Genomic DNA, 25,241 nt, shown 5'->3' on the forward strand with positions numbered 1-25,241 from the left:
TAGACAAATAAAGAATCTCCTCCATTAGATAAATTGTTATTTTTTAATTTTCAATATAAGAATAGATTATAAGATGAAAAAGAGCAAGCAGTCTTGTTTTAATCAATCAAAATAAATTAATAATTAATAAATTATCTGAATTGATTTGAGCTTAACCTTAACCAAAATGAGCTTGCGAGTTAAATGTGTAATTCTATCATATTTGTTAATGTTATCTACTAATTTATCTAAATTCTAAGGATGAAAGTTTTAATGATAAACTAAAATAGTAGATCTGTAACGAAATAGAAATAATATTTAGTTTTTTTAATTGAATTTAATATTTAGCAAAATTGAAATGAGATCTATATTATTTTTTTATTAATTTATTGTTTTTATTACCATGAAAAAGTTAAAATTTTAGCTGTATTCAAACAAAATACATTCTATCATATAAATATGCTTTTCTTTTTAGATAGCATTTGTAAGATATGCTGTTTGAAATCAATAATTATTTATAGGGCTTAAAAAGTTAAAAGAAAGAAGGTTTTTATGCATAAGTATAAACAAACTCTTATCTATTAATTTCACTCATTCATTCATTATTGAAAGATTAAAGACTATTTTAATGCATTTAATCTGAATAAGAAATTAGAAAATAAATAAAAATAAGGATATAAAATTTATAAAACAAATTTTATAATTAATATAATATTTTTTGTTTGTATTTCTTTTTCAAAAAGAGAAAAAGTTAAAATTTAGATAGATTGATAGCTCCATAGTGATTTTGATCAAACATTATTAGGGTTCAAATTTCTCTATTGATTATCTCTAGCTTCAAATTTCTATTATTATGTATGCTATTTCTAAAATTTTAAACTAATCGCTTTATTTAATTATTTATGAAGATCATGGTTTAAATTAATTAAGCAGACATATTTACAAATACTTTTGTTTTTAAACAATCGAAAAGAAAATTTTAACTATGAAATACATTATTTTACTAAATACAGTTAGTCTTTTAGATGGCCTTTAGTATATAAATTATATCAATGAATATCCAGCCTATAACTAAGTGGTTATTTCAAAAATTAAAATTAGAGAGGAATAAATTAGTAGGCATAATTAAATATTTTTGTAAAAATTTAGCAACCATATTAAATAGCTTGGTTTAAAATCATAGCTGTAAGTAAATCTATTTCACTTAGGCTTAAAGATCTCCTCAATACTTTTATGAATATTTTATTTAACTAACTTTTATTTTACTATTACTTTTTGTATGTAAATATTCATGCAAATATGTTTATATTTTTTATAAAAAAGAATACAGGTTAGCAATTAATTATTAGTATCTGAATAGTAAGCTAAGCAAAGATGTTTCCTTAATTTTAAGAGCACTAATAGAACAGAATTTCTTTAAAGTTAGTTTTTGGAGGTGATTGTTTTAGACTTTCAAAATTCCCTCAAAATTTTTAAGAATTAGAAGATATAGCTAGAAATAAATTTGATAACAAATTGCCAGAAAATTTCTGTTTCAAGTATTAAGATAGCGAAAATGACTCTATTAATGTTGAGAGTTCATCAGATTATGAGGCTTTTTTGGAATATTGCAACTAAGAAAAGCTCAAGGCAATAAAATTAAGAATAGATTCAAAATCATTTAAGCAATACTTTAACTGGTAAGAGTAGCAATAGTAAGCTATGGGAAATCAGCCAAACTTTGCTAATCAGGGATAATCATCTTAAACTTACTAAGCAAACAACGTAATAGGAATGCTTCTAAATCCTTTTACTCCTTATTATCAGAATATGCAAAACAAAAATTAAAAAACTCAATTTTAGATTTCAAGCTAAGATTAGAACTCATTTTATGGAAATTTTCAAAACATGAACTCTCCAAATTCAAATGATTTAAATTATAACATAATTTAGATGCTTATGTGCATGCTGAACACATAAGGAAATCAAGCTTAAAAAAGTTCGAGTACAACAAATTCTTGCTTAAATAACCATGGATTTAATAATGGTAATAATAATGTAAATGTAAATTTTAATAATAACACCAACGCTGTTAATAATTCACTCTCATCAGCACCTTAAATTCCTTCTCTTTCAAGAGGTGCTTCTGAAGCTAATGCGAACGACATAAAAAGGTAATCTGCCAATCAAAGCTATACTGCTAATGTGGAATCAAATATAAGCTTTGCTAATGAAAGGAGAAATGTAGGCTAGTCACTATCATAATAATAGAATAATTAATAAAACATTATGGTTAGTTTTGCTAATGTCAAATCTTCAGTTACAAAAAATGCTATTGCAACTTCCAATCAAATGAATCAATACAATTTATTAATGTAGTAGCCATTTAATTCCTCTAATATAAACGACCTCAATATAACATCTAAATTTGGTAATCAAGATCTAACTAAGTTTGAAAACGAAAAATTGTCTAACACACGTAATTTAATTAGCGGATCAGATATACCAAATCCTATGATTGATGAATCAGACAATGATATTAAATCAAAAGATATTAAAAAAATTAGCTCTATGAGCTGCGGTTTAGATGATATGCAGCCTACATTATCTAATCACCTATCTTTTACTCCAGGTTCTTAAAATATTTTTAACAATTCTCAAAATATAAATCTTGCTGCTAAAAACTCATAATATCTCAAACAAGCAGAATTAAACTCCTCTACAATTTCAAATAATGTTGACACAAGAAGCTAAACAACTGGAGGAGGAAATATGGGATCTAATTATTCAGCAAATAATGTAAACTAAATTTAAGCTCCTTAAGGAATAAGAATAAACGAAGCTCTACTTTCTAGCTAATATACAAATTAAGCAATTGTTTCTCGTGAACAATTCGATTAGATTGGTAAAGAGAGTATATAGAATTAATAGTTTGATAAAACAATTGAAAGTGATTTTATTGCTAATAATTATATTAAAAGAGAGTTTTCACCATCTCCACCACTATCCCAAAATAACACTTTGGCTAACTCTACAAACAATCTGATGTAAAGCAAGATTCGTCCATCTCAAATTACTCCACCATTACGTTCAGGCTAGAGCATACAAGTTCCTTGCGAAAAATGTATGATTTGGGACGAGGAATAAAAAAATAATCCTTCCAGATACAGTGATAAAACTGATAAAACACCAACTAGTAGTATTGGAAAAGATATAATCCCATTTACTCCTTGTCCAGAATGTGATAAATGTGGTGGATCAGGATTTTTGAAAATAGAAGATCCGAATACCTTTAATGTAATTCAAACAATAGTTAGACATAAATTAAAAGAAGCAGAAATAGTTCTAAAAAGTTTAACAGTCAGATAACAAAAAGTTGAAAAAATCATCCCAAAAGAAAGTATGGACTGGTTATAAAAGATTCTTTAAATATAATGTGGTGAGTGTGCTAGCAATAGACCATCACAAAAGCCAGAAGATTAGCCTTTATTTTCTCCTTTTACGCCAAGCTAATCAAATAAGGATAAAGATCTTTCCCTTTAGGTGAATAACAATACTAATTTAATATAAAAGAACATGCACTTAATCCGCTGCTCTGAATGCCAAACTGATGTGTCGCAATTAAAATTTATATACTTTTGCATTGATTGTAAATCAAAAAATAATAGAAACTCAGAGGTTTTCAGTAAAAGATGGCAGGATGATATTGACTTTGATAATATTATTTGTGAAAATTGTGAGGACAATCATGATTCGAACCATCGTGTAGTTTAATTTTGCAAAGATGATATAATGATCATGCACAGCAACTTGAATTAGTAAACATAACAAAATCAGTAGTCATTAACAAGTACACCTATTTAACGAACAAGCTAACTCGACAGGAGCATAAAAGCCGGAAACTCAACTTAACAAAATGCTCTTTAAAATTTGAATTATTTGAATAATAATATGACAAATCCTTTATTTTAGAATAGCCTAATTAGAAAACCAGAGAGAAACAACTTTACTTAAAGTACAAATCTTTTTACTTTCCCTTAATAAAATAACGTACAACAAATTTAAAAAGCACTTTAAGGCTAATTAGAAACTTCAACATATATTGGATTTTAGCCTTAAAGCATACAACTATAATAGTAATAGTCTATAATATAAACCTAACTTTCTGCATAAGCTAGATAGGAGTTTAGTTAAAGAAACTCAGTAGATACAGAATTGCTGCAACAACAATAATAGAATCTCCATAAAATGAGATCAAAATCGGATAATAAATCAGTTACAACTATCGTAAAAAATACTAGTCACGAGGATCAATTTGATTATTTTAATGATAATTTAGCTAAAGACGACGCAAATATTAATGTAGTTTTACCAAGATGCTCAACAAATTAAAAAATTATTAAAAAGCCAATATCAGGTAACACTAGCCTTAATGTGCTCTCATTAAACAACTAGGAAATAAGTTGTGTAACAGCTAATTTCAACTAAGATGATGAACCTCCAACTTTTTGTGATTCTTCCATTTTTAAAGTACCAAAAAATATAGCTGATAGTAATGGTGCTCCATCTAGTGCAAATATAATTAGTTCCCCAGTTGTTTCTTAGCATCCTCTTGTTTCTAATACAACTCAGTAGTAGACAGACTAAATTAATTTCGAAATAATACCACCAACTTAAAAAAACGAAATACAACTAATAAGCGAGTCTTCATCATCTAAAAAATAAAAAGTAAACATTTTTGAAAATATACAAAATTAAGAATCACCAGAATAGTCATAAAATTTGTTAAATTCTAAATTGAATAATACAAACGATTTTACTTTGGAAGAGCCTAAATCAAATGTAAATCAAACTTAAAGTGCTTCCAGTAGTAGTAGTAACATTTCAAATTCAATATGTGTAAAATCATAATACACATCAGGTAAATCTTTGACCCAATCAGTTTATGGATTGTCGTCAAGTAGACCTAGTATAACTCCTTCAGGTTAAAAATAAGGAGAAGATTAGAGACAGTATCGAGCTAAGCTTGTTAATAGCTATTGCTCCAGTGATATACTGATAGATGATAGTGTAATTGTTTTCTAAGAAATTTTAAATAATGGTACTGAGAATTGGCCTGAAAACGTATACCTTAAATGCATATCTGGTATAACTGATAATTGTCAATACCCTGTAGTTTAAGTGAATAAAGGAGAAGTTATGTCAATAGCTTTCCCCATAAAAATAAATCAAAATCAAGCAGCTGATGGCGAATAGATAAAAACAGCATGGAGACTTTATCACTAATAACAAAATGAAGAAAGGAAATTTTTTGGTCCTAAAATCACTATTGACTTTTAGTACAAAAAGCCTAAAAAGATAGAATTAGAATGTAAAAAAAACAAATAAATCTTATTATTTATTTATTTATTACTTTTATTTAATAAATTTAAATTTTAAAAAATTAATTAGAATCATTAGAGTTTTTAATTGAAAGCACAGTAGAGACAATCAAAAATATATTTAACAAGGACAGTAAATCTGACATTAATGAGTTTGTAAAATAGAATTAGTAAATAGCTTAAAGTTTTTTATAAGACAATAAAGAAGATAGAATGATTTCGAAATTAATAATAAAGTATATTGAATTATATGTAACATTTAAAAATAATAAGAGTGCTTAAGAAAAGCTTCAAGATTTTTGATCAATTTATATGAAAAGCACAATAATTAGTTAGCAAGTTAGTCAGTCAGTCAATTTCTTATTTAAAAAGATTTATTTTTATTTAAATTAACTCTTTGAAAAAGAGCTGTATGATTTTTCTTAAGAAATTAATAGAACTCGAAAAGGTAAAAAAGCAAAAATAGTATTTAGAATTTTCTTGGCAATTATTGATGCAATTAATTAACATATATTTATTACTCAATAAGCAAATAATCACAGAAAATTCGTTACTTATTACTTACTACTTAATATCAAGTTATATATTTTTACAAGAAAATTTTATTTATCTTTGTATAGTAAATATTTATTGCTCATTTCTCTACTATTAACTATTCTATTTTTTGCTTATTAACAAATAAATCTCTCATACATACATAGACTAACTCACTCACTGATTTGTTTCTTTATATGGATTTGTGTAAATATTTGATTTATTTGTAGGAGCACGAGCGATTATTGATTATTTTTTATGCAACAATTTTTCTCTAATATCTGTAATCTTTTTGTCTGGTTTTGATAAAGGAATCTTTATCGAATCTCTTTATTAAATATTTAAAAATATTAATAATATTATTTGTAAGAAAAATAAGAATTCATTACCTATTTGGGAATGTCATTTTTTTAATTTTTTAACTAATTATTTCTTAGATCAATGTTTTTACCTAATAAATAATTTTTATATGTAAACTTATATCCAATTTATATAACAAATATACTCTTGGGAGACGAGAAACATGGTATTTTTTTGAAATGATAGGGTCTATATCTATTGATAATACTGGCTCACCAATAAAAGAAAACCTTTTTAAAAAATAATTGATGAGATGTTAACTTCAAAGTAAATATACAAATAATTACCAGCTTTTACCGTACTCCCTGGGAACATAGCAAAGTCTTATGATGGAGTAAAATTCGTTTAACTTAATTTTAACAGTTAAAGGTAGCTTGTAAGAATCAGGCTTTTTAAAAATTTAAAGTTTTTATGTTATAAAAAATTAGATGATTGATTGATTACTTTTGGCCAATCTAAATGATAGGCTGTATCGATTTCAATGTACACAGTACCTTTATAGGAAAGTTCTAAATCAACTAAAAATTCATAATCTTCGCTTTTTTGTGGTGTAATTGACTTTATATCTGGTCCCTCTCCTTTAATCTAATTTTTAACATAATATCATAATTTAAAAGATTATTATAAAAATAATCTATTACAATAAGCTTTGTAACAACCATCTCTTCTAGGGAGTCTTCTAATTTTTTATTGAGAGAAATATAAAGTTCTGTTTTAATTTTCTCCTTGAAAAAGTCTGCATCTTTCCATTACTGATAAAAAACTTTCAAGAGCTTAGTAACTATCTTAGCAGCTGATTTATTATGCTAATCTTATATACTTGCTGGGTTTAAATGATTTGATCCAGCTTCATTAACTTCATCCTCTTATTAATACTAATGTAGAAATTCACTTTATCCCATAAATGCAATACTAGATCTATTAAAAAAGTTAGAAAAAAATGAGATTTACATATAAAATCATAAAGATATTATTACTACCTCTTCATTAAATTATTATTATTTCTCAATGTAGAAGTTGAAGCTCTTGATTAAACAGAATCTTTATCTGAGAAATTAGCCTCCATGTTGTCATCATCTTATGACAAAATTATATCAGAGTTATTTTCAATCAATTCAAACCTTTCTGAAAACTACACTGAAAATTAAACTAAAGCATTGATAATCTATTTTTTTAGATCTTCAACACCTTTTTCATGCTGCTTTATGATTTTTTCAATTTCTTACTTACTACTGTAAGTTTTCTCGTAAATCTCATCAAATTTATGCTTCAAAAAGTCATACTTTTACTAAAAGTTTACTATAGAATCTCTATTTTATTGCCAATTTGCGCAAGTTTTATCTAAATTAATTTACAAATCCTATACAGTGGATATATGTTTCTTGTAATTCTTTTTTTCAATAGCCAAATCTTATAAAACTCGTTGTGTGTTAGCTTAAAACGGTTTTAAATTCTTCTCAAAATGAGTAAGCATTATCTTAAAATATCTCTTCGTATTATCACTAATATCTATTTGCAAAAAACTGCCCATTTATTCGTATATCATGGCTTCTCCCATAAATTTAAAAGTATTTGTTTTACTGATCTTATTTTCAAACTCCTATATATATTTAGATAGAGAAGAGCAAACATCCTCTACCAAAAATGTAATTTCTTCTTGATACTTTTCAATCTCATCATACTCTTTATCATATTTATCTTAATTTTTTAAAAACTCTGTTAGCTACTAGCGGTGATCTACACATATCAATAAAGGATTTATATTAGAATTATTCAGGACACTTCTATTAGTTAATCCTATATTTGTATTTAGTAATCCACTTTCATTTTATTAAGAAATGTTGTTTGTTCCCTTTGCATTAGTTTAATTTACTATCTTATTTTTCTTATGCGAAAAAGACCCATCGACCGAAGAGTAAATGGATTGATCATTTTCAAAGCTCTAGGCATCAAAATCTATTACAGGTACTGTAGTAGATTACTTTAAATTTGTGATAAGAAGGCTTTTTAAATTCTTTTACACATCCTTTGTAATATCAAAGAACCCACTAATAATACTTTTCATACTGGTTTTGAAAAGAGTTTAAAATCTCCTATTATAAATAAATTACAAAATTTTTTTTAAAATTATTTTTAATTTAGAATGAATTAATTGTTTTACTTTTCCCATTCTTTTTTATGAGAATTAATTTTAGAATTAACTTTATTTGCATCTTATCTTGCCTTGTGCAAAGCTTCGTAGCTTGCATATACTTTAATTTTGCTATTATTTTTATCATATAGTAATAATTCTATTTCACCTTTTAGTTCTACTCTTTTACGTGCTAATTCTTTGTTTTGGCTTGATTGCTAGTTCTAAATATTTATTTATTAATTAAAAAAAGTAAACTCTTGCATTGAAAGTAATGAATTAATTTTTTTACTTCGTATGTTTCAGCCATATTTTTGATTTTCTTGCTGATCTCATTATAAACTAGTTCTTATTATTTAGCCTCTTCTAATTTCTTTTGTATATGAGCTTAAGCTTCTTTTTTCATAAGTTTCAGTTTTTTATACTATTCTTCATACTCCTCAATTAGCACCTAGAGAAAGAAAAAAATGGTTATTCTACTTTCTTCTACAAAAATTTTGTTTATAATAAAAGTGTAATATATTTAAATAAATGGTTTTGGTTACTTTAGTTAAATCAAATATGCCAAATTGTATATATTAGACTAGCTGATCATGTACTTTGCTCATTTCTAAAAAGATATTTTTTAAGTAAATCCAATTAGGCAGTATAATTAACTGAGAATCTGATTAGCGAGAAATAGACTCACTCATAGCTAAAATTGTATTAAATTCCTCTCTATATATAGAATCAACATCACAAAGTCTGTACGAATGATGGTACCTCTCATCACGTCTAACAACTACATCAAACATGCAAGTTTTTAAAAATCTTGGCTTACCAATAGTCCTTAAATCCTTAGCAAAATTTTTTTCTAAGCTAATGAAAACTTCTAAGAACTTACCAAACGTATTTACTTTATTTAAAAACTCTTTTTTTTTTACTTTTTCAAAAGCTAATGTTTCAATTTCTTCCAAAGTATGCTTTTTTTTCTCTTAAATGTTATCTTTCTTTTCTGATCCATCATTCTGCATTTCTCCAGTTTCTTTCTTTTGAATGCTTGTTTCAGTTAAAACGTTTTATCGTTGAATAGCTAAGCTACTTTAACCATATCCACCCTATTAAGGGCTTTAACTATTTTCCTCTGTAATGATGGTGTTCGCTTTTCTTATACCATTTTGCTGTTGGAAGCTGGTATATGTTTCATCTTTTTTATAAACCTTTTGCATTAGCTTTTTTTCATGCGAGTACTAATTTATTTTATAATTAACATTAATGTAGTTAATTGCTTTAACATCTTTAATTATTTTTTCATCAAGCGATTAGCATACATACTATCAGTATGTGCTTTAATCAATTTAAAATGCCAAATTTAATTTAATTACCTAATTGATAAAAAACTCCTTTTTTTTATTCTTTTCCTTAATATCTTCTAACTGTTCTTCTCCAAATAGCTTATCTATATCCATTGAAACTATAGATAATATTTAAAAATAAAATAATGAGTTTAATTACCTTCAAATCTACTTCATATTATATTAAATATCATTAAAATGCGACTTTATACTTATATTAAGGCTAATCTTTGACTAACTCTAGCTCTTCTAAACTCTCCATTTGATATACCAAAAGACTAACCCAATTTCAATTATTATGCATAATACGAACCCAACTATAACTCCTTAAGTAAAACTTAAATCTAAAGACTATATGTATTTGTAAATCCAATATAATACTATGAAGGATAAAGCTCCAACACCTATTTTTATCTACTAATCTTGCATAAAGACTTGCTTAAGGGAGATTCTTATAATCTATATTTATTAAAGCTTTCTATCCTATTTAAAACAATAATATTATATTTAATACAATTAATTAATTCTTATTTTAAAGCAATTTAATATTATAATATATAGTTAAATTAAATGATATTTATTTGAAAACTAATAAATATCTTCATTTAAATAGCAAATTATTATTTAAAACTTAATTCTAGCAATCTTTCAATCTACCATTCTCTCTGTTAGTTGCTGACTTAGTTAATTATTTACTTGGTTTGTCAGTGAGCGAGTCAGTCAATCAGTGAGCGAGTCAGTCTATCTATCAGCCAGTCAATATTATTTATAATATTTAAATTTATTAAGAAAATTGTTTATGTTTTTTTATAAATATGTAGATTTTTACAAATTACAATATAGTAAAAAAAATATTTATTATTTAATTAAAAATGTATCAGCTTGAAAAAAATAATTAAAATAAAATTTTAAATTAATAAATTTTATTATTATAACAATCAATTAAATATAAATAAAAAGAATATATAAGTAGATTATTTTATCTATCTTTATAAAAATCTTTAATAAAATTACTTGATAAAAAATACTATCTAAAATGATATCAATAACATCTGCTTTAATAGATAAATATATAGAAATAACACATTAAAATCATAGCATTTTAAAAATATTCAGCAAATATTTTTATCTGTCAGTAAATTCAATCATAAATTACCAGTATAAGAAAATTATAAATGTTTACAGGGACTAAAATAGTGGATATATGTCTATAAAAAATTCGAATTATTAGCAGAAAGAACTAAATACCATAATTATACATGCTGTTAGATAAAGTTTCTGATTGCCTCCAAAATTTTGCTTTGATAAAGTTTAATTAAATTATAATTTATTTAGTAGAAATAAATTACATTAATTAAGAAACCAAAAGCTAAATTAAATGTATTGACTAGAAATTCTGAACCCCAAACATATTTATCAATCTAAATAGAAGAATATGTAAAGTACCCATCTTTTGACACTAAAAAAAATTGATCGTTTAAGACCATATTATCATATACATTTTATAAGCAGACTAAACTAACTATTATATATGCATTTATAAAATTGATTTTAATAATCAAAATAAATTAATTTACTTAAGTAAGCTAAAGTCCAAACCCAAACAAGCTTACTAAAAAATAAATAACTAATCTAATTTTAAAGAGCACAATAAATTGATTTTAGATTTAGTGAACTAAACTAAATGATCAGATATTATTTAGTTATTTTTAATATTATAGAGTAAACTTTAATCTAAACAGAAAATGGACCTCCTTTTAAAGTGTCATTTATAATTAGAATCTATCATATTTAAAATTATATTTTTTTTTTCTAATGTCTTAAATTTAGTTACTGAGTTCAGCTGAATGTTTAATAAAGAGAGAATTGCTAATATTCCAAAACATTTATTATTAGGCAGTTTCTTTATTGAACTAAACATTAAAATGCAATCTACTAATATATTAGTACCACGAGCTATCGTAGAAAATACAGGTGCAGACATCTAAATATATGTTTTAAATATTTTTTTTTTCTTTATTTAAGTTCTAGTTGATATAGATTTATGCTGTATTTATTTAATAATTAATAAATTGATAAAATATAAATCTTCTAATTAATCAAATCAATACAGTATTTTTTTTGTAGATTCAACTAGGCCTAAAAAATATATTTTGTTGTAAAAATAATTCAAAATTATTTATGAGTAAATAGAATTTCAAATTCATTTTATACTGTTTTTACCTTTTAACTTACTTTAAAGTTATTAAAATATTATTTGATTTCTTTTAATTATTAATAAAGATTTAATTTCCTAAGTTAGTTAATTAATCCACAATTAAAAAAATATATTTATTAAAGTATTATCAAATTTTTTAGGTTATTCTTACATTTTTACAAATAAAAAACGAAGTTTGTTACGTGTATATTTATTTACTTATTTATCAAATGGTTTTCTATACAAATATAAAACAAAAATAAATTGGAGGTTATTTTTCACTTTATTTGTCTGTCTATCATTTTTTTATTATACTCTAAGAATTTGTTCTTATCTTAAAATTAGTTTATGTTTTTGAGATAGCAAGAAATTAATTTGCTATTGAGCTATTATTTTTTATATGGTTTGATACTTCTTGATTATAAGGATTAAAGCTATTAGACTTAGAATGTCTAACATATTCATTAGTTTTTTTATTTTATTATTAAAGAGGAGAAAGAAAATTTTAAGAAGCATTTTAAAATTAATTTGATCTGTCAGTTTAATAAAGTGCTTTGCTATTATTAGATATAAGAGAATTGTTAGTGTTTAAATTTATTAGTGGAGAATGGACAGATATAGCTCTTAAAGAAGGACTTAACATAGACTTAGGTTCTAATTTTTACTGTATATCAAAAGTATTTTATTGGTTTTTTATCTTTTGCTTAATTTTATCTTCTTTATTTGCAAATATAGAAGATCCTTTTGGAGAAGTAGTCTTAGAAATAACTGAACCAAGCTCCTAAGATTTAAAACTTTTAGGAAAAAATATTTTCTTAGTATAGAATATGTATGTACTTATGAAAATTTACGTATCTTTCATATGGAATTATTTTTTTATTGTGTGCCATATGTCTAAGCTTTCAACCTATGTCCTTATGTTCTTAAGTTCTTATTATCTTTCCTAGGTATTAAGAGTAGAATATAAAAAAAATCGTAGATAAATCTTAATATTTTACATTAAAATTTTCTTCCAGCATAATGCAAAACTATTTAATAGAGTAGTATATACCATCTATTTACAATTTTTTATTAAAGACTCCGTTACAGCAGATGCTTTCTAAAACAATATTCATATAATTAAGCACATTAAATTGAAATATAATATTATAATAAATTTATGATGTTCCAAATTTAAAAAGCTCATTTATTATTTTTATAAACAGAGTCTAATATAAATTATTAGTAGGATACTCAAAAAACATAAGAACAAGAGCATGTAAGCAAGGTATAGGAATTTATTTTATAAGTTTCTTCTTATTTTCTGGATCGGTTTAGACTTGCAGACAAAGCAAAAATAATTTTACAATTTGATAAGTAGTAGAAGACATCTTTTTTTCGATCTAAAAAAATATTTTTTTCAATATAATTAAATAGTATAAATTAATAAATAATTTAGTATAAATTTAAGTCAATTTAATTAAAATCAAAAAATTCAAAAGTTCAAAAATGGTTAAAAATTTATGAAATAAAAGTAATTTTTATAGGTCTTAATTAATGAGAATTTAGAGTATATTTTAATGATTTACCTGTATTGATTGGATTCTGATTGGTTATTGATTTTTTTCTTTAGAAATAGTGAAATTTAAGATTATTTATTTTAACAGTAAATTCCAGTTCTCATTAATAATTTCGATTAAAAATGGTATAAAATCCTTTAATTAAGTTGAATGATCCCTATAAAAAATTTAAATCTTAAATTGATGATTTGCATACAATAAGTTACATCAGCGATTATATAATGCGATTAGCTAGTTACCCAGCTAATATCGAGCTGTTAGCATCTGCTACAGAATAAAGCTTTAATTTCAAAAGGAAATGCTTTAATATCAAATCAAAGTTATATAATTTATCTCCTAACAAACTTTTCAAATGTCGTATAGGAGTATCGAAAGTAAATAGCCTAAATGATTTATATAATTATGGGTGATCCATCTAATTAAATATTTCTTCGAAAATTGCTTATATTCCAGTAATACAGTTATATGAAAATTCTTCATTTTAGATTAAATTTTCAATATTAAAGGTCTTGCTCTTAGAAAGAATATCCAACGGAGTTTATTCGAGCTTTTATTAATAAAGCCATTTAAATAAATCTTTTATTACTCTATTAAATTTTAGAATATTTATTTATTTTTACGTTTTAGATATTCTATGGGTACAAAAAATTGAGTTTATCTTCAACTTACACGACATCTTTATTGTATGCTTATAATAATTAATATCAAAAAATATAAAATTTAGATATTATAAACAAAATCTACATACATAATTCAGAAATGTTAAACAGTCTTGCTAAAGTTTTCTGATTCAAATCATTTTTTTTTTAAATTCCAAACTATTTAAAAATAAATAAATAAATATAAATGAATTGTAGATTAATGAGTAAGTTAATAAATAAAAAATAAAATTAATTCATTAATAAATAAATAAATTTTACGTTTGTTGGAGTTTTTGTTGAATCTTTTACTGCATCTTTAAAAAAATTTTAGCCTGTGCTTGCTAAAGAAGAAGTTGGTGAAAACACTATAAAATTAGGTAGCTTTAGAGGTGGCTAAATAATTCCATTTTTCTTTTTATTATCTTAATTAGAATTTGTGGATTAACTTTATTATAAAGCAGCATTAAAGGCTGTAAGTCTTCTTTGCTCAGGTCTAACTAATGAAGACGATTTTGAATATTAAGGGGTGAATACTCCCTGCTAAGAATTTAATTCCGAATTTAGTTTTTTAGATAATGTTTAAGGCAAAGATCTTTACAAATCTAACTTTTGTTAATTTATATCACTAAAAACATCAAAAGCAGAATTTTTTCCTTTTGCAAATGCTTATTAGCTTGCTTTGTTTGTATCTTCAGACTATTTATTTAATTTTTAAAATAATTATTTTATTTAACCTATCAAATTATGCTTGCTTACTTAATTTTTCATTTGCTATAAAACAATTTTGTTTAACGGAGTTTACTCATGGAATGTATCATCCTCTATTTTAGACTCATCTTCTTTGATCATTTCTATAAGTGTGTTACTTTCCAATGACATAGATGAATGCTAGTTTATTTATGTCATAGACACTTTTGATGTAGGCTTATGCTAATCACTAGGGAGATCTGAAGTTAAACTATTAATAGCTCCCAAGTTTTAAAGCATTTTTATTTTAGTAATAACTGTTTATTTACTCTTAAAATTTGTAAGAGACTTTCTTACAACTAAAAAATCTTTCAATCCATCTATGTCGCACTTAATATTTTTGCATAAATTTCAATTTTGAATTATAGAAGTTAATTAATTACTTATAGTTCAAACGTGTGCTCTTATAAATTCGTATAATTCGTAAACATGTAGTCTCTAGAAAGCATATCATTTGATTGAAATTATTTCTTAATAGGTGCTTTTTATGCCAACTTTCTTAAACCAGGTAATTTATATGATTAAAAGGCCTAAAAAATTAATTTTTATCACCATATATTAATTTATACATAAATGAATTTAGTAAATAAATTTTACCTTTTATTAAAAATATTCTCCCATCTTATTAAAAAGCATGATTTAGCACAGTTCAAAGTAGAATTATGTCTCTGTTAAGTAAAACCAAAGCTATTTATTTATTTAATTTTTAAAATCAGTTTAATAAAAAAATGAATAAAAATAACTTTTTCGTTCATTTCTTTGGAGATGAAAGGATATTATCCTTATTAGAGTATAAGATTGAGTAAGAAGTTAACAACATGGCTTTGCTCCATCATTTATAGTACTTTAAATAAAATATTATATTCTATCAAATAGTAAAATACAAGTTCTGGCTCTTTTCCAATTAAGTATTCTATATTTATTGCAATATGGTTCATATTCATGCATGGAGTGTCGCGTTTAAAACATTCATATAAATTGTTGACTTAGAAGAAATATTAATAAATATAACATTAATAATAAATCAAAAATTACAAAAAATGTCAATGTATAAGTTATTGATCCTAATTAAGGGTCTGTAGTTTTTTGGATCAGTAAGCATAATAGCTGTCCTATATGAACGCAAATAATAAATTGCTTATTTTCTTAATTAAGGATTATTCAATTCTTCATGATTTAAATCATCATTTGAATAATTATTAGAAAACACATCTTATATTCTTTTCAAAGAAGGTTAGCTATATTCATCATTATTACCTTCAGATTGCATTTCTTCTGTAACCTTGGTCCCTTCTTTTGTTCTCTTCTTTTTTTGAAGCTCATTTAAATCGTTTTGTGAAGCTTTTCTGTAAAAGTCAGCCCTAAAAGTTGTTGGCTTGGGATAAAAATGGTTTTTTTAAATGATATTCTAATATCTCTAAGTCCACTATTTATTTTTTATCATTTATTTAACAACAACTTCTTATCTAGTTTAATAAAAAATAAATTATTTACTATCCTAGAGCAAGTGTACAAAGTAGGGTTGATGATAAAAGAAAGTAAAATTTCTAAGTTAGAATCTATCTTAAAAAAATCGATGCTTAATCTTGATTCAGTTTCTCTTTTAATTTTTGATAACTAAGCTACATCATCACTAGACAACCAATCTTCCAATAGATCTACTGCATCTTTTTCATCTTATTTTTTGTCTGATTCTCCTGTTTAAGAATTTAATGATAAATTTTTGTCGTTCTCATGCCCTTCTTACTCATCCTATTTAACGATTTAACTTTAAACTTTGGAATTAATCAGAATACTTTTACCTCTTTTTCTAGGTCATCATTAAAATAATCATCATTTTGTTAAAGAACTTTAAATTTCTTGCTCTTCAATAATAAAACTATTATTTACAATCAATAAAAAACTAGATTAGCCTAAGTAATAATTAAAAATAAATAAACAAATCACTCTCTTCTACTTCTTGCATGATTGTATGATTCTTTTTTAAGCAAATCCATTAATTTTTAAAATAATACAAATCTTTGCAAGCTTCTGATATCAAGTCATCATAATCAGTATTGTCCAAAAATTATTTATAAAACTCACAAACTAAGTTTGCATATTTTTCTTAATCATCGTTTCTTTACTGGTTAATTAGTTAGTTATTTATTATAAAAGAAAAGTTAAAATCAATCAGAGAAAGATGAGTAATAAAATACTAATTTACCATAATAACTTAAATTATTTTTTTCACATAAATTAAAACATATTTTTTTATGATTTTAATGTGATTTTGTATATATTTAGGTAAATTAAACTTAGAGAACATATTTAATCTTTGTCTTTTCTTTTGTGCATCTTAAGAAGATAAAAAATCATCTTGTATTATTCCACTTTCTATATTTTATTATGATCTTAAAAAAACCAAATGTTAATAATTTTTTAGTGTAAGTCGAGGTTAATCAAATTTTACTCTTGATTTTAATAGTTATGATAAGAAGTTATAGCTGTTTTATCATTATTTTAATTTATTGCTTCTCTTATTTCACTTATGTAACGCGTAGATGCAAACAATTGATCAATAAATTTAGGTTGGTTTCCAAACTTTTCAATGAAAGTGTCTATGATTAGTTTTATCTTTAATAAATTTTCTATTATGCTCCATTATAATTAAAAATATATTTAAATCTATTACTACTGGCTCAAATAGCGGAATGTTTAAAAACAAGTATTTTAAAATGTCTCTTTGCAAAAGGAGAAGATGGTTTTATTTAGGGAAAGGAAGAATATCTGTTATTTTTTTTAATCCTTTTGAGACAAGCTGCATTCGCTTAGCCTCATCTTCTTGCAAAATCTAACAATAAATTTGAGAATATTATGTAGAAATCAAAATTTATAAAAAAACAATTAAATTTAAATAATCTTTCATTCAAAAAAAAGATTAATGATTTCAAAAGTATTACCGCTTCTTCAAATGCCTCCAACAATGGATAATCCATTTATTTATTCTTTAATAAATTTAAAAACTTTTAGAATGTATAATTGATTCCAAACTGTACAATTATTTATGAAACCTTTCAAACTTCTATCTAATTTTTCAAAAAAAAAAAAGCAAATTAAGAAATTAAATCTAATTGTTAAAAAATTGTTCTAATTGAATGAATGCAATTTTTAATTAAATTTTTATATAAAAAATTAAGTTTGTTTATATAATTATGAATTATTCTACTTTCTTTTAGTTGGATAGAAAAAAAGTAAAAAATTTAGCATTATTTCTTTAGTAAAATCAATAATACTAAATTTAAAATACTTTTTGAATTTTAATATCTAAATCAAAAAATAACGGAATGAACTTTCATTATGCCTTTTAGTTACATTAATCCTATTAAGTGATTTAAATTCAAGGCTTTATTTAAAAAACTAATAAATAAATTTTCAATATACCTTTACTTTCTTATTTAAATTATGTAATAAATTTGTTTGAGATAAAATCTTTTGTTAATTTTCTAACTTTAAAATTTTAAATAAATTTGATTGTTTATTAAATCTTGGCTAAAATATTTCAAAAGACTTTAAACGATCTAAAAACTGAAGGAAATAAAAAATCTTATAAGAAATATATTACAGAGTTTACCATAAATTAAAAAATTTTTAAATTACTAAAATGAACAAATAAAATAATTGAGCAACATAGTATTTTTATTTTATCATAAATTCATTATTATGGATATTTTATTTTAAGTAGAATTTTTTATTTAATTTAATAAATATTTACTCTATATACTTACAAAAATTTGAATTATAAATATATTATTTAAATTTTTTTAATAAAAAAATATTTCTAAAACTAGACTTAATAAATTCAATTCAATTTAGAGACATTTTAATTTTTTTTAATTAAAAAAATTAATTTTTTAAATTTTGTTTGAATCAGATTTTCAGTTAAATAAAATTATAAAATTTGAATTAATTAATTTTATGCTCAATATTTTAAATATAAAAAATGTAATAATAAAATTACATAATATTTCAATTTTCGTTAATATTGTTATTTTTATTAAAAAATTTAGCAAGCAAATTGTTTCTTTCAAAAAAAAAAACTATTTTTAACTTCTTGAGAAAAATTTTAGATGTAAAATTAAACAAATTTATAAACAAAAAAGACTAAATTTAAATATTAATAATCAAATGATTTCTATGCCAATAATTAACAGATGATTACTTTATCTAAATCTTTAATACAGCTAAGATAAATTTAAATATGAGTTTAAAATTATAAATTTCATTTTGCTCTTTTAAGACAAGTTAAGCAAATTTAAAAATTAAATTAATACACTTACTTATTTACTTCATCTAAAAATAAAATTATTTAGTTAAAAGTGATTATAAAATATAATAATATTTTGAATATTAGAATAATTATTTTAACTAATTTTAAGAATAATTTAAAAATTAAAAACATATTTTATAAATTCTTTATGATTATATTCAATATTGTTTACTTATGAATTAAATAGAATTTATAAGATGACAATTATTTTTAAGTTAAGCCGAAAATATTCATTTGATTTCATAAATTGCTATTTGAATTATAAAACGACTAGAGCTTTTTTGATAACCTCAAATTTACGAAAAAAGAATACATCAGCTATTCAATATTTTAATAGTGTGTAAGAAATTCAAAAGCTAATAAAAGAATTTAGTTTTAGTATGTAATTTGCTTTATTTCTTGATAATCTGAATAATAATTTAATAAAGAGAAAAATATATTCTGATTTTTCATGTGGTATCTCCAATAAAACTAATCAATTATTTAAATCGACGATGCACTAGCAATATTTTTTTTGCTTATTTAATTTTACATAATATGCTTATGCACATTGCTTTTTGAAAAGAAAAATTATTTTTAATTAATATTAGCTCTAAATACTTTAGAAATATTAATTAGTTCTAGTCTGTAAATAAATTACATTTTTTATGATTACAAAATTATTAAATTTCAAGATAAACATATCAATAATTAAAGATATTTATTGTAAATATCTCAAAATTATATTTAGGTTTGCATGCTTATTCATAATGTAGATTAATTCATAAGTAGATAATAAATAAAATAATAGTGGGTCTCTCTATACTCAGTTTTTAGACACAAATATAGCAGCTTAAAGCATATTTATTCAAATTTTTTATTTTTCTATTTATGTTTTTTATTCTATACTATATCCAAATTTATTTAGTTAAATTAAACATCTAGACTTAATAAAATTTATTTTTCAAAAATATAAAATGATTTAATACTAAACTTCAATTAACTTGATCTCCAAATATAAATTATTATTTCAATAGAATATTTTTAGTATAACATGTATGTTTTAATTAATTCTAATGTATATCTTTTAATAATCTTTGTAATGAGAAAGCAAATTTATATTATCTAATTAATTAATTTAGATATATTTTTATATTTAACTATTGATAAGATAATTTTGATTTTAAAAGATAAAAATGATAGCAGATTAGGCTCAGATTATAAGCTTTTTGATGCTTATTTAATAAGAATATGTATTTCAAAGTTAATAAATTAAATGAAATTCTCCTGTTTTATGAAGGAAAAAAAAAATACCTGTCAGTATATAAAGTTAAATAATATATATAATAAAAGAAATTTGTATGATGGTTTATACTTCTTTACCTGCTAAGAATGAATAAATTAAAAAAAGAAAAAAGAAAAGAAATAAATAAATGATGCATATTACTTAGCTATTATTGATGAAAGAAAGTAATAAAAATTGCAAAATATAAATAAGCAATTAAATGCCCACCTTAAAGTTGCATATGTTAATAAGAAGCTGCAAAAAAAAAAATAATAATAATAAAATAAGAAAAGCTATGAGCAATAAATGAATAACAAAAAGAGTGAAATTTCATGTTAATTTTAAAAAGAATTTGAAAATGCTTACCAAAATTGGTTATAAAGAATGTAATAAGGTAAGCTTGCTTGATTGAAAGTAGGCAAAGAAAAAATAAGTAAAAAAATAAAGAAAAAAAGCGATTTCAATGTATATATATTCTACATTATTGATATCATAAGGTTTCTTAATATTTTTATAATTTTTTGATATATAAAACTCATAATAATTAGTTAAAGATATAAATTAATCAAATTCAACTATATTGATTTAATTATTAAAATCTTTATAATTAATACATACATACATATATCGATCGATCTATTTATCGATTAATCAACCAATCAATCAGTCAATTATACTGACTTTTTCAGTTTGAAGTATCATTACTCATTAGTATTGCAACATTGCTTTTAATGAAGATGAATGAGTAGAATAGTTTTTGCGAAGCCATCCTTGGGTTATAGTTTATTGGATAGAATTTTGTTTTTGTGAGACCATTAGATAAAGGAGAGTTCGGACAAATATGGATAGGCAGAGACATCAAAAATAATGAGCTTGTAGCGATAAAACAGATGAGCTTAAAAAAAAGGAGCTAATATAGCTTACAATTAATTAGAAGAGAGTTAAATATTATGAAGCAATTAGAGCCAAATGAAAATGTAATTAGGTTTATTGATTAAGTGCGCTAAGATGATAACTTATATATTATCATGGAGCTCTGTTAATAGAATTTGCATTAAAAAATTTCTAACATAAGAAAGAAGAAGGGTACTTCCGTTGCTCTTACAGAATCCGAAGCAGTAGGTAAATGGATTAAATTATAATATTTTAATACCTCTAAAAATATGTTGTTTTTTGCAATGAATCAAAGATTTAAAAAAATAGTTTAAACTAACACATACATTATTTATATATTATAGTCGTTTTTCTCATAAGTAATAGCATTCTTATAAAGTTTATAAAAATTAATAGAGTCAAATATATATTATAAGAAATGCATACAAATAAGAAAAAACTAGTAAAGGAATTAAATAGAAATAAGAAATATCTATTTTATTTATATTATCTCAATTACTGTCTGCTATTCTTCTATTACTCCTAAAGAAAAACAAAAAAAAAATGGACAAAATAATCAATATATTTTTTTTCTTTTTTCAAATGGTCTAATGCATTAAAATCTAAATTTATTTTATATATATATAAAGGCTACATGAAATAGATTCTCAACGGCTTTAGATCTCTTAGAAAATAAAACATTATACATCGTGATATTAAGTTAAAAAATATTTTAGTTAAAAATAATGTGCTGAAAATTGCAGATTTTGGTTTGGCCATAAACAAAGAGTATGCCTCAAGTTAAGTTGGTACTCCCTACACCAAAGCTCCTGAAGTATATGATGGGGTTTCTCGGTATTCTGATAAGGCTGATATTTGGTCTTTAGGAATTATTTTTTATTAAATGCTTTTTGATCTAAACTATCCTTTCCCAGCAAAAGACGAAAGAGAGCTGCAGAATAAAATAAAGCAAGGAAATATAAGCTACAACATTTAAAATATAAGAATAAGCTAATAAACTCAAGCCTTACTGAATCACATGCTTTAAGTGTAAGAAATTATTTGATTGTTTAATAATTAATAAAATCATAAAAGATATTTAAAGAAAAAAAGCCTCTAATTAATTTACTTATTTTTTTACAAAGATATTTAGCACACAACAAATTTTATATTTAAATAGATTTATTTATTAATTTCTTTGAAAAAAACAATTTTACCATCAATAAAACAAAACAGATATAAAGAATAAATAAGATAAATCTAAATTTGAAATAGTTAGAATGAGCTTAATTAAACTTATAATCAATACATATTTATTTATCAAAACATAAATATTTTGAAGTGAAAATAATTAATAAAAAAGATATTTAAAAAGTAAATGGAAAATTTATTTTAACTTATTGAGATACTTAGATAAATAAATAAATAAATAAATCCATAATCATGAATTAGATATTACTTTACAGTTTATAAAATTTAAATAAATTTCTTTTATAATTTAATTAATTAAATCGCTTTCTTTATAATTTAAATTCTTTGATTAAAATATTCTGAGAATTTTTATGATAACATTCCTTTTAAATAAATATCTTAAAAAATAAATTTTAAGTTATTTTTTTGTTATTCATTCTCTACTTATCAAGAAAAAAACAATGACATTTAAAAGTTTTTAAATTTAAATTTTATTAATATAGAAATCCTGATTATCGTATAAGCTGGGAAGAGCTTTTTAACCATCCAGTTTTTTAGCAACAAGAAAGATTAGGATTTATGATGAATATTCCAGATGGAGGTAGAAAGAGAAATGCATCACTCAATTGCTTTGATAACACCTAAGCCTTTTCCTCCCCATAATCAGAATGCAATTAATTAGGTATTGCAGGATTTAAATCAAATTAAAACCTTGATGTTGTTCCAGTAAATTTAAGAGAAGAAGAAAATTAAGATAATCTCAGATAATCAACATAAAAGTTTTATAAATAAATGTCTAATGGTTCAAACGGTAACTATAGTATAGGCTAGTCATTCAATTAGTAATAACTCTTAAGCATTGGTAGCAGAGTAGAAGATGAAAAGGTGTTTTTAAAATTTAATGTAAATAATAACAGTAGCAATCTATGTAGTTCAAAATCTAACATAGATCAATAATCAACTATATCTTCTGTGGACCAAAGATTTTAGAAGTAAAGAATTACATTAAGCATCGTCTAAGAAACTCTTATAAACTGCTTTTTATTAGTTAATGTTGATAAGTCTATTTATGAAAATTAAGAACTTTTAAAATTTTGTTCAGGAACTTAATTTGAACTAAGCTTATTTTTGAAGTATATTGATGAAAATTTAATGGTAGAGGAAGAATTAGTAAATTTACATTAAGACCTCTATAAAGAAGCCAGATTAAATATCGTACAATACTTATCAGAGCCAAGAAAACTCTAAGAAATAGATTCATTTGATCGAACTAAGTACCTAAAGTGTCTTCGTAAATACTTTTTTTGCCTTTTAACATAGGCTAAATTCGTAAATGAAAATACAACCAATTCTAGCAATCCAGTTAAAATATTAGAACATGCTTATGATATTCTTAAATGTGCTTTAGCTTCTAATTAATTTACTCTATAAAATTAATAAATGGTACCTACAATACCTCCTAAAGACAAAGATAAATTTGAAAAAATTCCTTCTAGTAAATACGCTACATTTTATTAGAATTTAACTGAATTTTCACGTCGTGTTTTCTGAGAAAAAAGACTCAATAAAAAAAAACCACTAAAATTAATTATTTATTAAACATAGTAAAATAAAAACAACACCTACTCTTATTCCAATTACCAATCCATCCACTACTTTATATGGCTTTAAGTTTTCCTCACTTTCACCAAAATTTATTGATTATTATAAAATAACAAAATTCTCTAAAAACAATAATAATAATAAAAGAACAAACAGAAATTTTATTTATAGTAAATATATTAAATCTTGCTCGAAAAAGAAAATGGTAATAAATAAATAAACAAATACAAAAACATATACCTACTTATATTTTCAAAAATAAGCAAATAAATCTAAATAGTTAGCTTTGAGAAGTTAAGCTTAGTAAATAAATAAGCAAACAATCAAGTAATTAATTAATTAATTAATCAATCAATAAATTAATCTAATCCTCTCTGTTTTAGTTTAAATTTGATATTAACATAATAAATATTTTGTAATAAACATATTATACAATTAATTTATAAATCCAATATTAACAAAAATACTTTTCTAAATTACATTAAATAATTAATATCTTGTTTCTTTTTAAAATTGAAATCTAATTATTTTTACTAAAATTTATTTTTGAAATCACTATTTAATTGAGCAAGTTTCATTTTTATAAAATTCAAAAAGATATCTAAACTATTAATCCAATTAAAATGGTTTAATATTAATTTCTATCCTATATGTATTTAATTAATAAAAAGAGCTAGTTTTTGAGTTAAATTTAATTAGATATAACTATTTTATAAAAGGTTTATTTCTTTATTATTAAATAAATTAACAAATTAGTTAATATTTAAAATTTGAAAAATCAAAATATCTAAGTTTTTTTATACACTTAATATGCTAAAAAATCATAATCCAATTTTTTTTTTTTCATCTCCTATTTTTGTAAATTAAAAAGATAAAATTTTTCAAATAAATTTAAGGATTTTTTTATTTCAATTCTATGATTTGTATTTATTGCAAAATAAAACAATAATATTATAAAAATTACACTTATAAATAAATATGTTAAGTTAATTTAATTAATTATAAGTAAATTATTATAAGTAAATCTCATAATAAATTAAATTAGTTATAGAAGTAAGTTTATATAATTAACTCAAAGTAAGTTTTAATAAATTAATATTTTTTTATATATTCTATAAATAGTTTTAAAAAGACCTATGTGTGCTTATGTTTGTTTTTTT

General features: G+C 22.9%; 5 protein-coding genes across 5 annotated transcripts; 2 read left to right on the forward strand and 3 right to left on the reverse strand. All coding sequences in view use genetic code 6, as the record gives it.

The window, feature by feature from the left end:
- Positions 1–1,353: 1,353 nt before the first annotated feature.
- TTHERM_00485860 (PB1 domain protein) lies at positions 1,354–5,642 on the forward strand (the record flags this gene model as incomplete). Its single annotated transcript, XM_001032799.2, has 2 exons — positions 1,354–5,329; positions 5,410–5,642. The coding sequence occupies 2 exons, from the start codon at positions 1,354–1,356 to the stop codon at positions 5,640–5,642; spliced, it is 4,209 nt and encodes a 1,402-aa protein (XP_001032799.2).
- Positions 5,643–6,050: 408 nt separating this feature from the next.
- Positions 6,051–10,127, reverse strand: TTHERM_00485870 (transmembrane protein, putative; the record flags this gene model as incomplete). Its single annotated transcript, XM_001032800.3, has 12 exons — positions 6,051–6,201; positions 6,263–6,324; positions 6,379–6,463; positions 6,521–6,621; positions 6,678–6,818; positions 6,875–7,151; positions 7,214–8,326; positions 8,395–8,588; positions 8,657–8,815; positions 8,910–9,593; positions 9,729–9,817; positions 9,911–10,127. The coding sequence occupies 12 exons, from the start codon at positions 10,125–10,127 to the stop codon at positions 6,051–6,053; spliced, it is 3,273 nt and encodes a 1,090-aa protein (XP_001032800.2).
- Positions 10,128–10,714: 587 nt separating this feature from the next.
- TTHERM_000485879 (transmembrane protein, putative) lies at positions 10,715–11,745 on the reverse strand. Its single transcript, XM_012799053.1, has 4 exons — positions 11,533–11,745; positions 11,276–11,480; positions 11,048–11,220; positions 10,715–10,997 (listed from the first exon to the last, which is right to left on the reverse strand). Exons 1-4 carry the CDS (start codon positions 11,680–11,682, stop codon positions 10,791–10,793), a joined length of 735 nt encoding a protein of 244 aa, XP_012654507.1. The 5' UTR covers positions 11,683–11,745; the 3' UTR covers positions 10,715–10,790.
- A 448-nt stretch (positions 11,746–12,193) lies between these two features.
- Positions 12,194–17,820, reverse strand: TTHERM_00485880 (hypothetical protein; the record flags this gene model as incomplete). Its single annotated transcript, XM_001032801.3, has 20 exons — positions 12,194–12,689; positions 12,747–12,838; positions 12,894–13,277; positions 13,464–13,611; positions 13,661–14,001; positions 14,075–14,142; positions 14,203–14,272; positions 14,375–14,791; positions 14,852–15,172; positions 15,226–15,372; positions 15,440–15,529; positions 15,586–15,827; positions 15,878–16,268; positions 16,337–16,594; positions 16,645–16,721; positions 16,790–16,967; positions 17,049–17,235; positions 17,295–17,458; positions 17,517–17,675; positions 17,785–17,820. The coding sequence occupies 20 exons, from the start codon at positions 17,818–17,820 to the stop codon at positions 12,194–12,196; spliced, it is 4,266 nt and encodes a 1,421-aa protein (XP_001032801.3).
- Positions 17,821–21,146: 3,326 nt separating this feature from the next.
- TTHERM_00485900 (Serine/Threonine kinase domain protein) lies at positions 21,147–24,030 on the forward strand (the record flags this gene model as incomplete). Its single annotated transcript, XM_001032803.3, has 3 exons — positions 21,147–21,537; positions 21,939–22,338; positions 22,983–24,030. 3 exons carry the CDS (start codon positions 21,147–21,149, stop codon positions 24,028–24,030), a joined length of 1,839 nt encoding a protein of 612 aa, XP_001032803.2.
- Between the last annotated feature and the right edge of the window lie 1,211 nt (positions 24,031–25,241).

Source organism: Tetrahymena thermophila (genome assembly GCF_000189635.1).
Source record: "Tetrahymena thermophila SB210 genomic scaffold scf_8254527, whole genome shotgun sequence".
NCBI lineage: Eukaryota > Ciliophora > Oligohymenophorea > Hymenostomatida > Tetrahymenidae > Tetrahymena > Tetrahymena thermophila.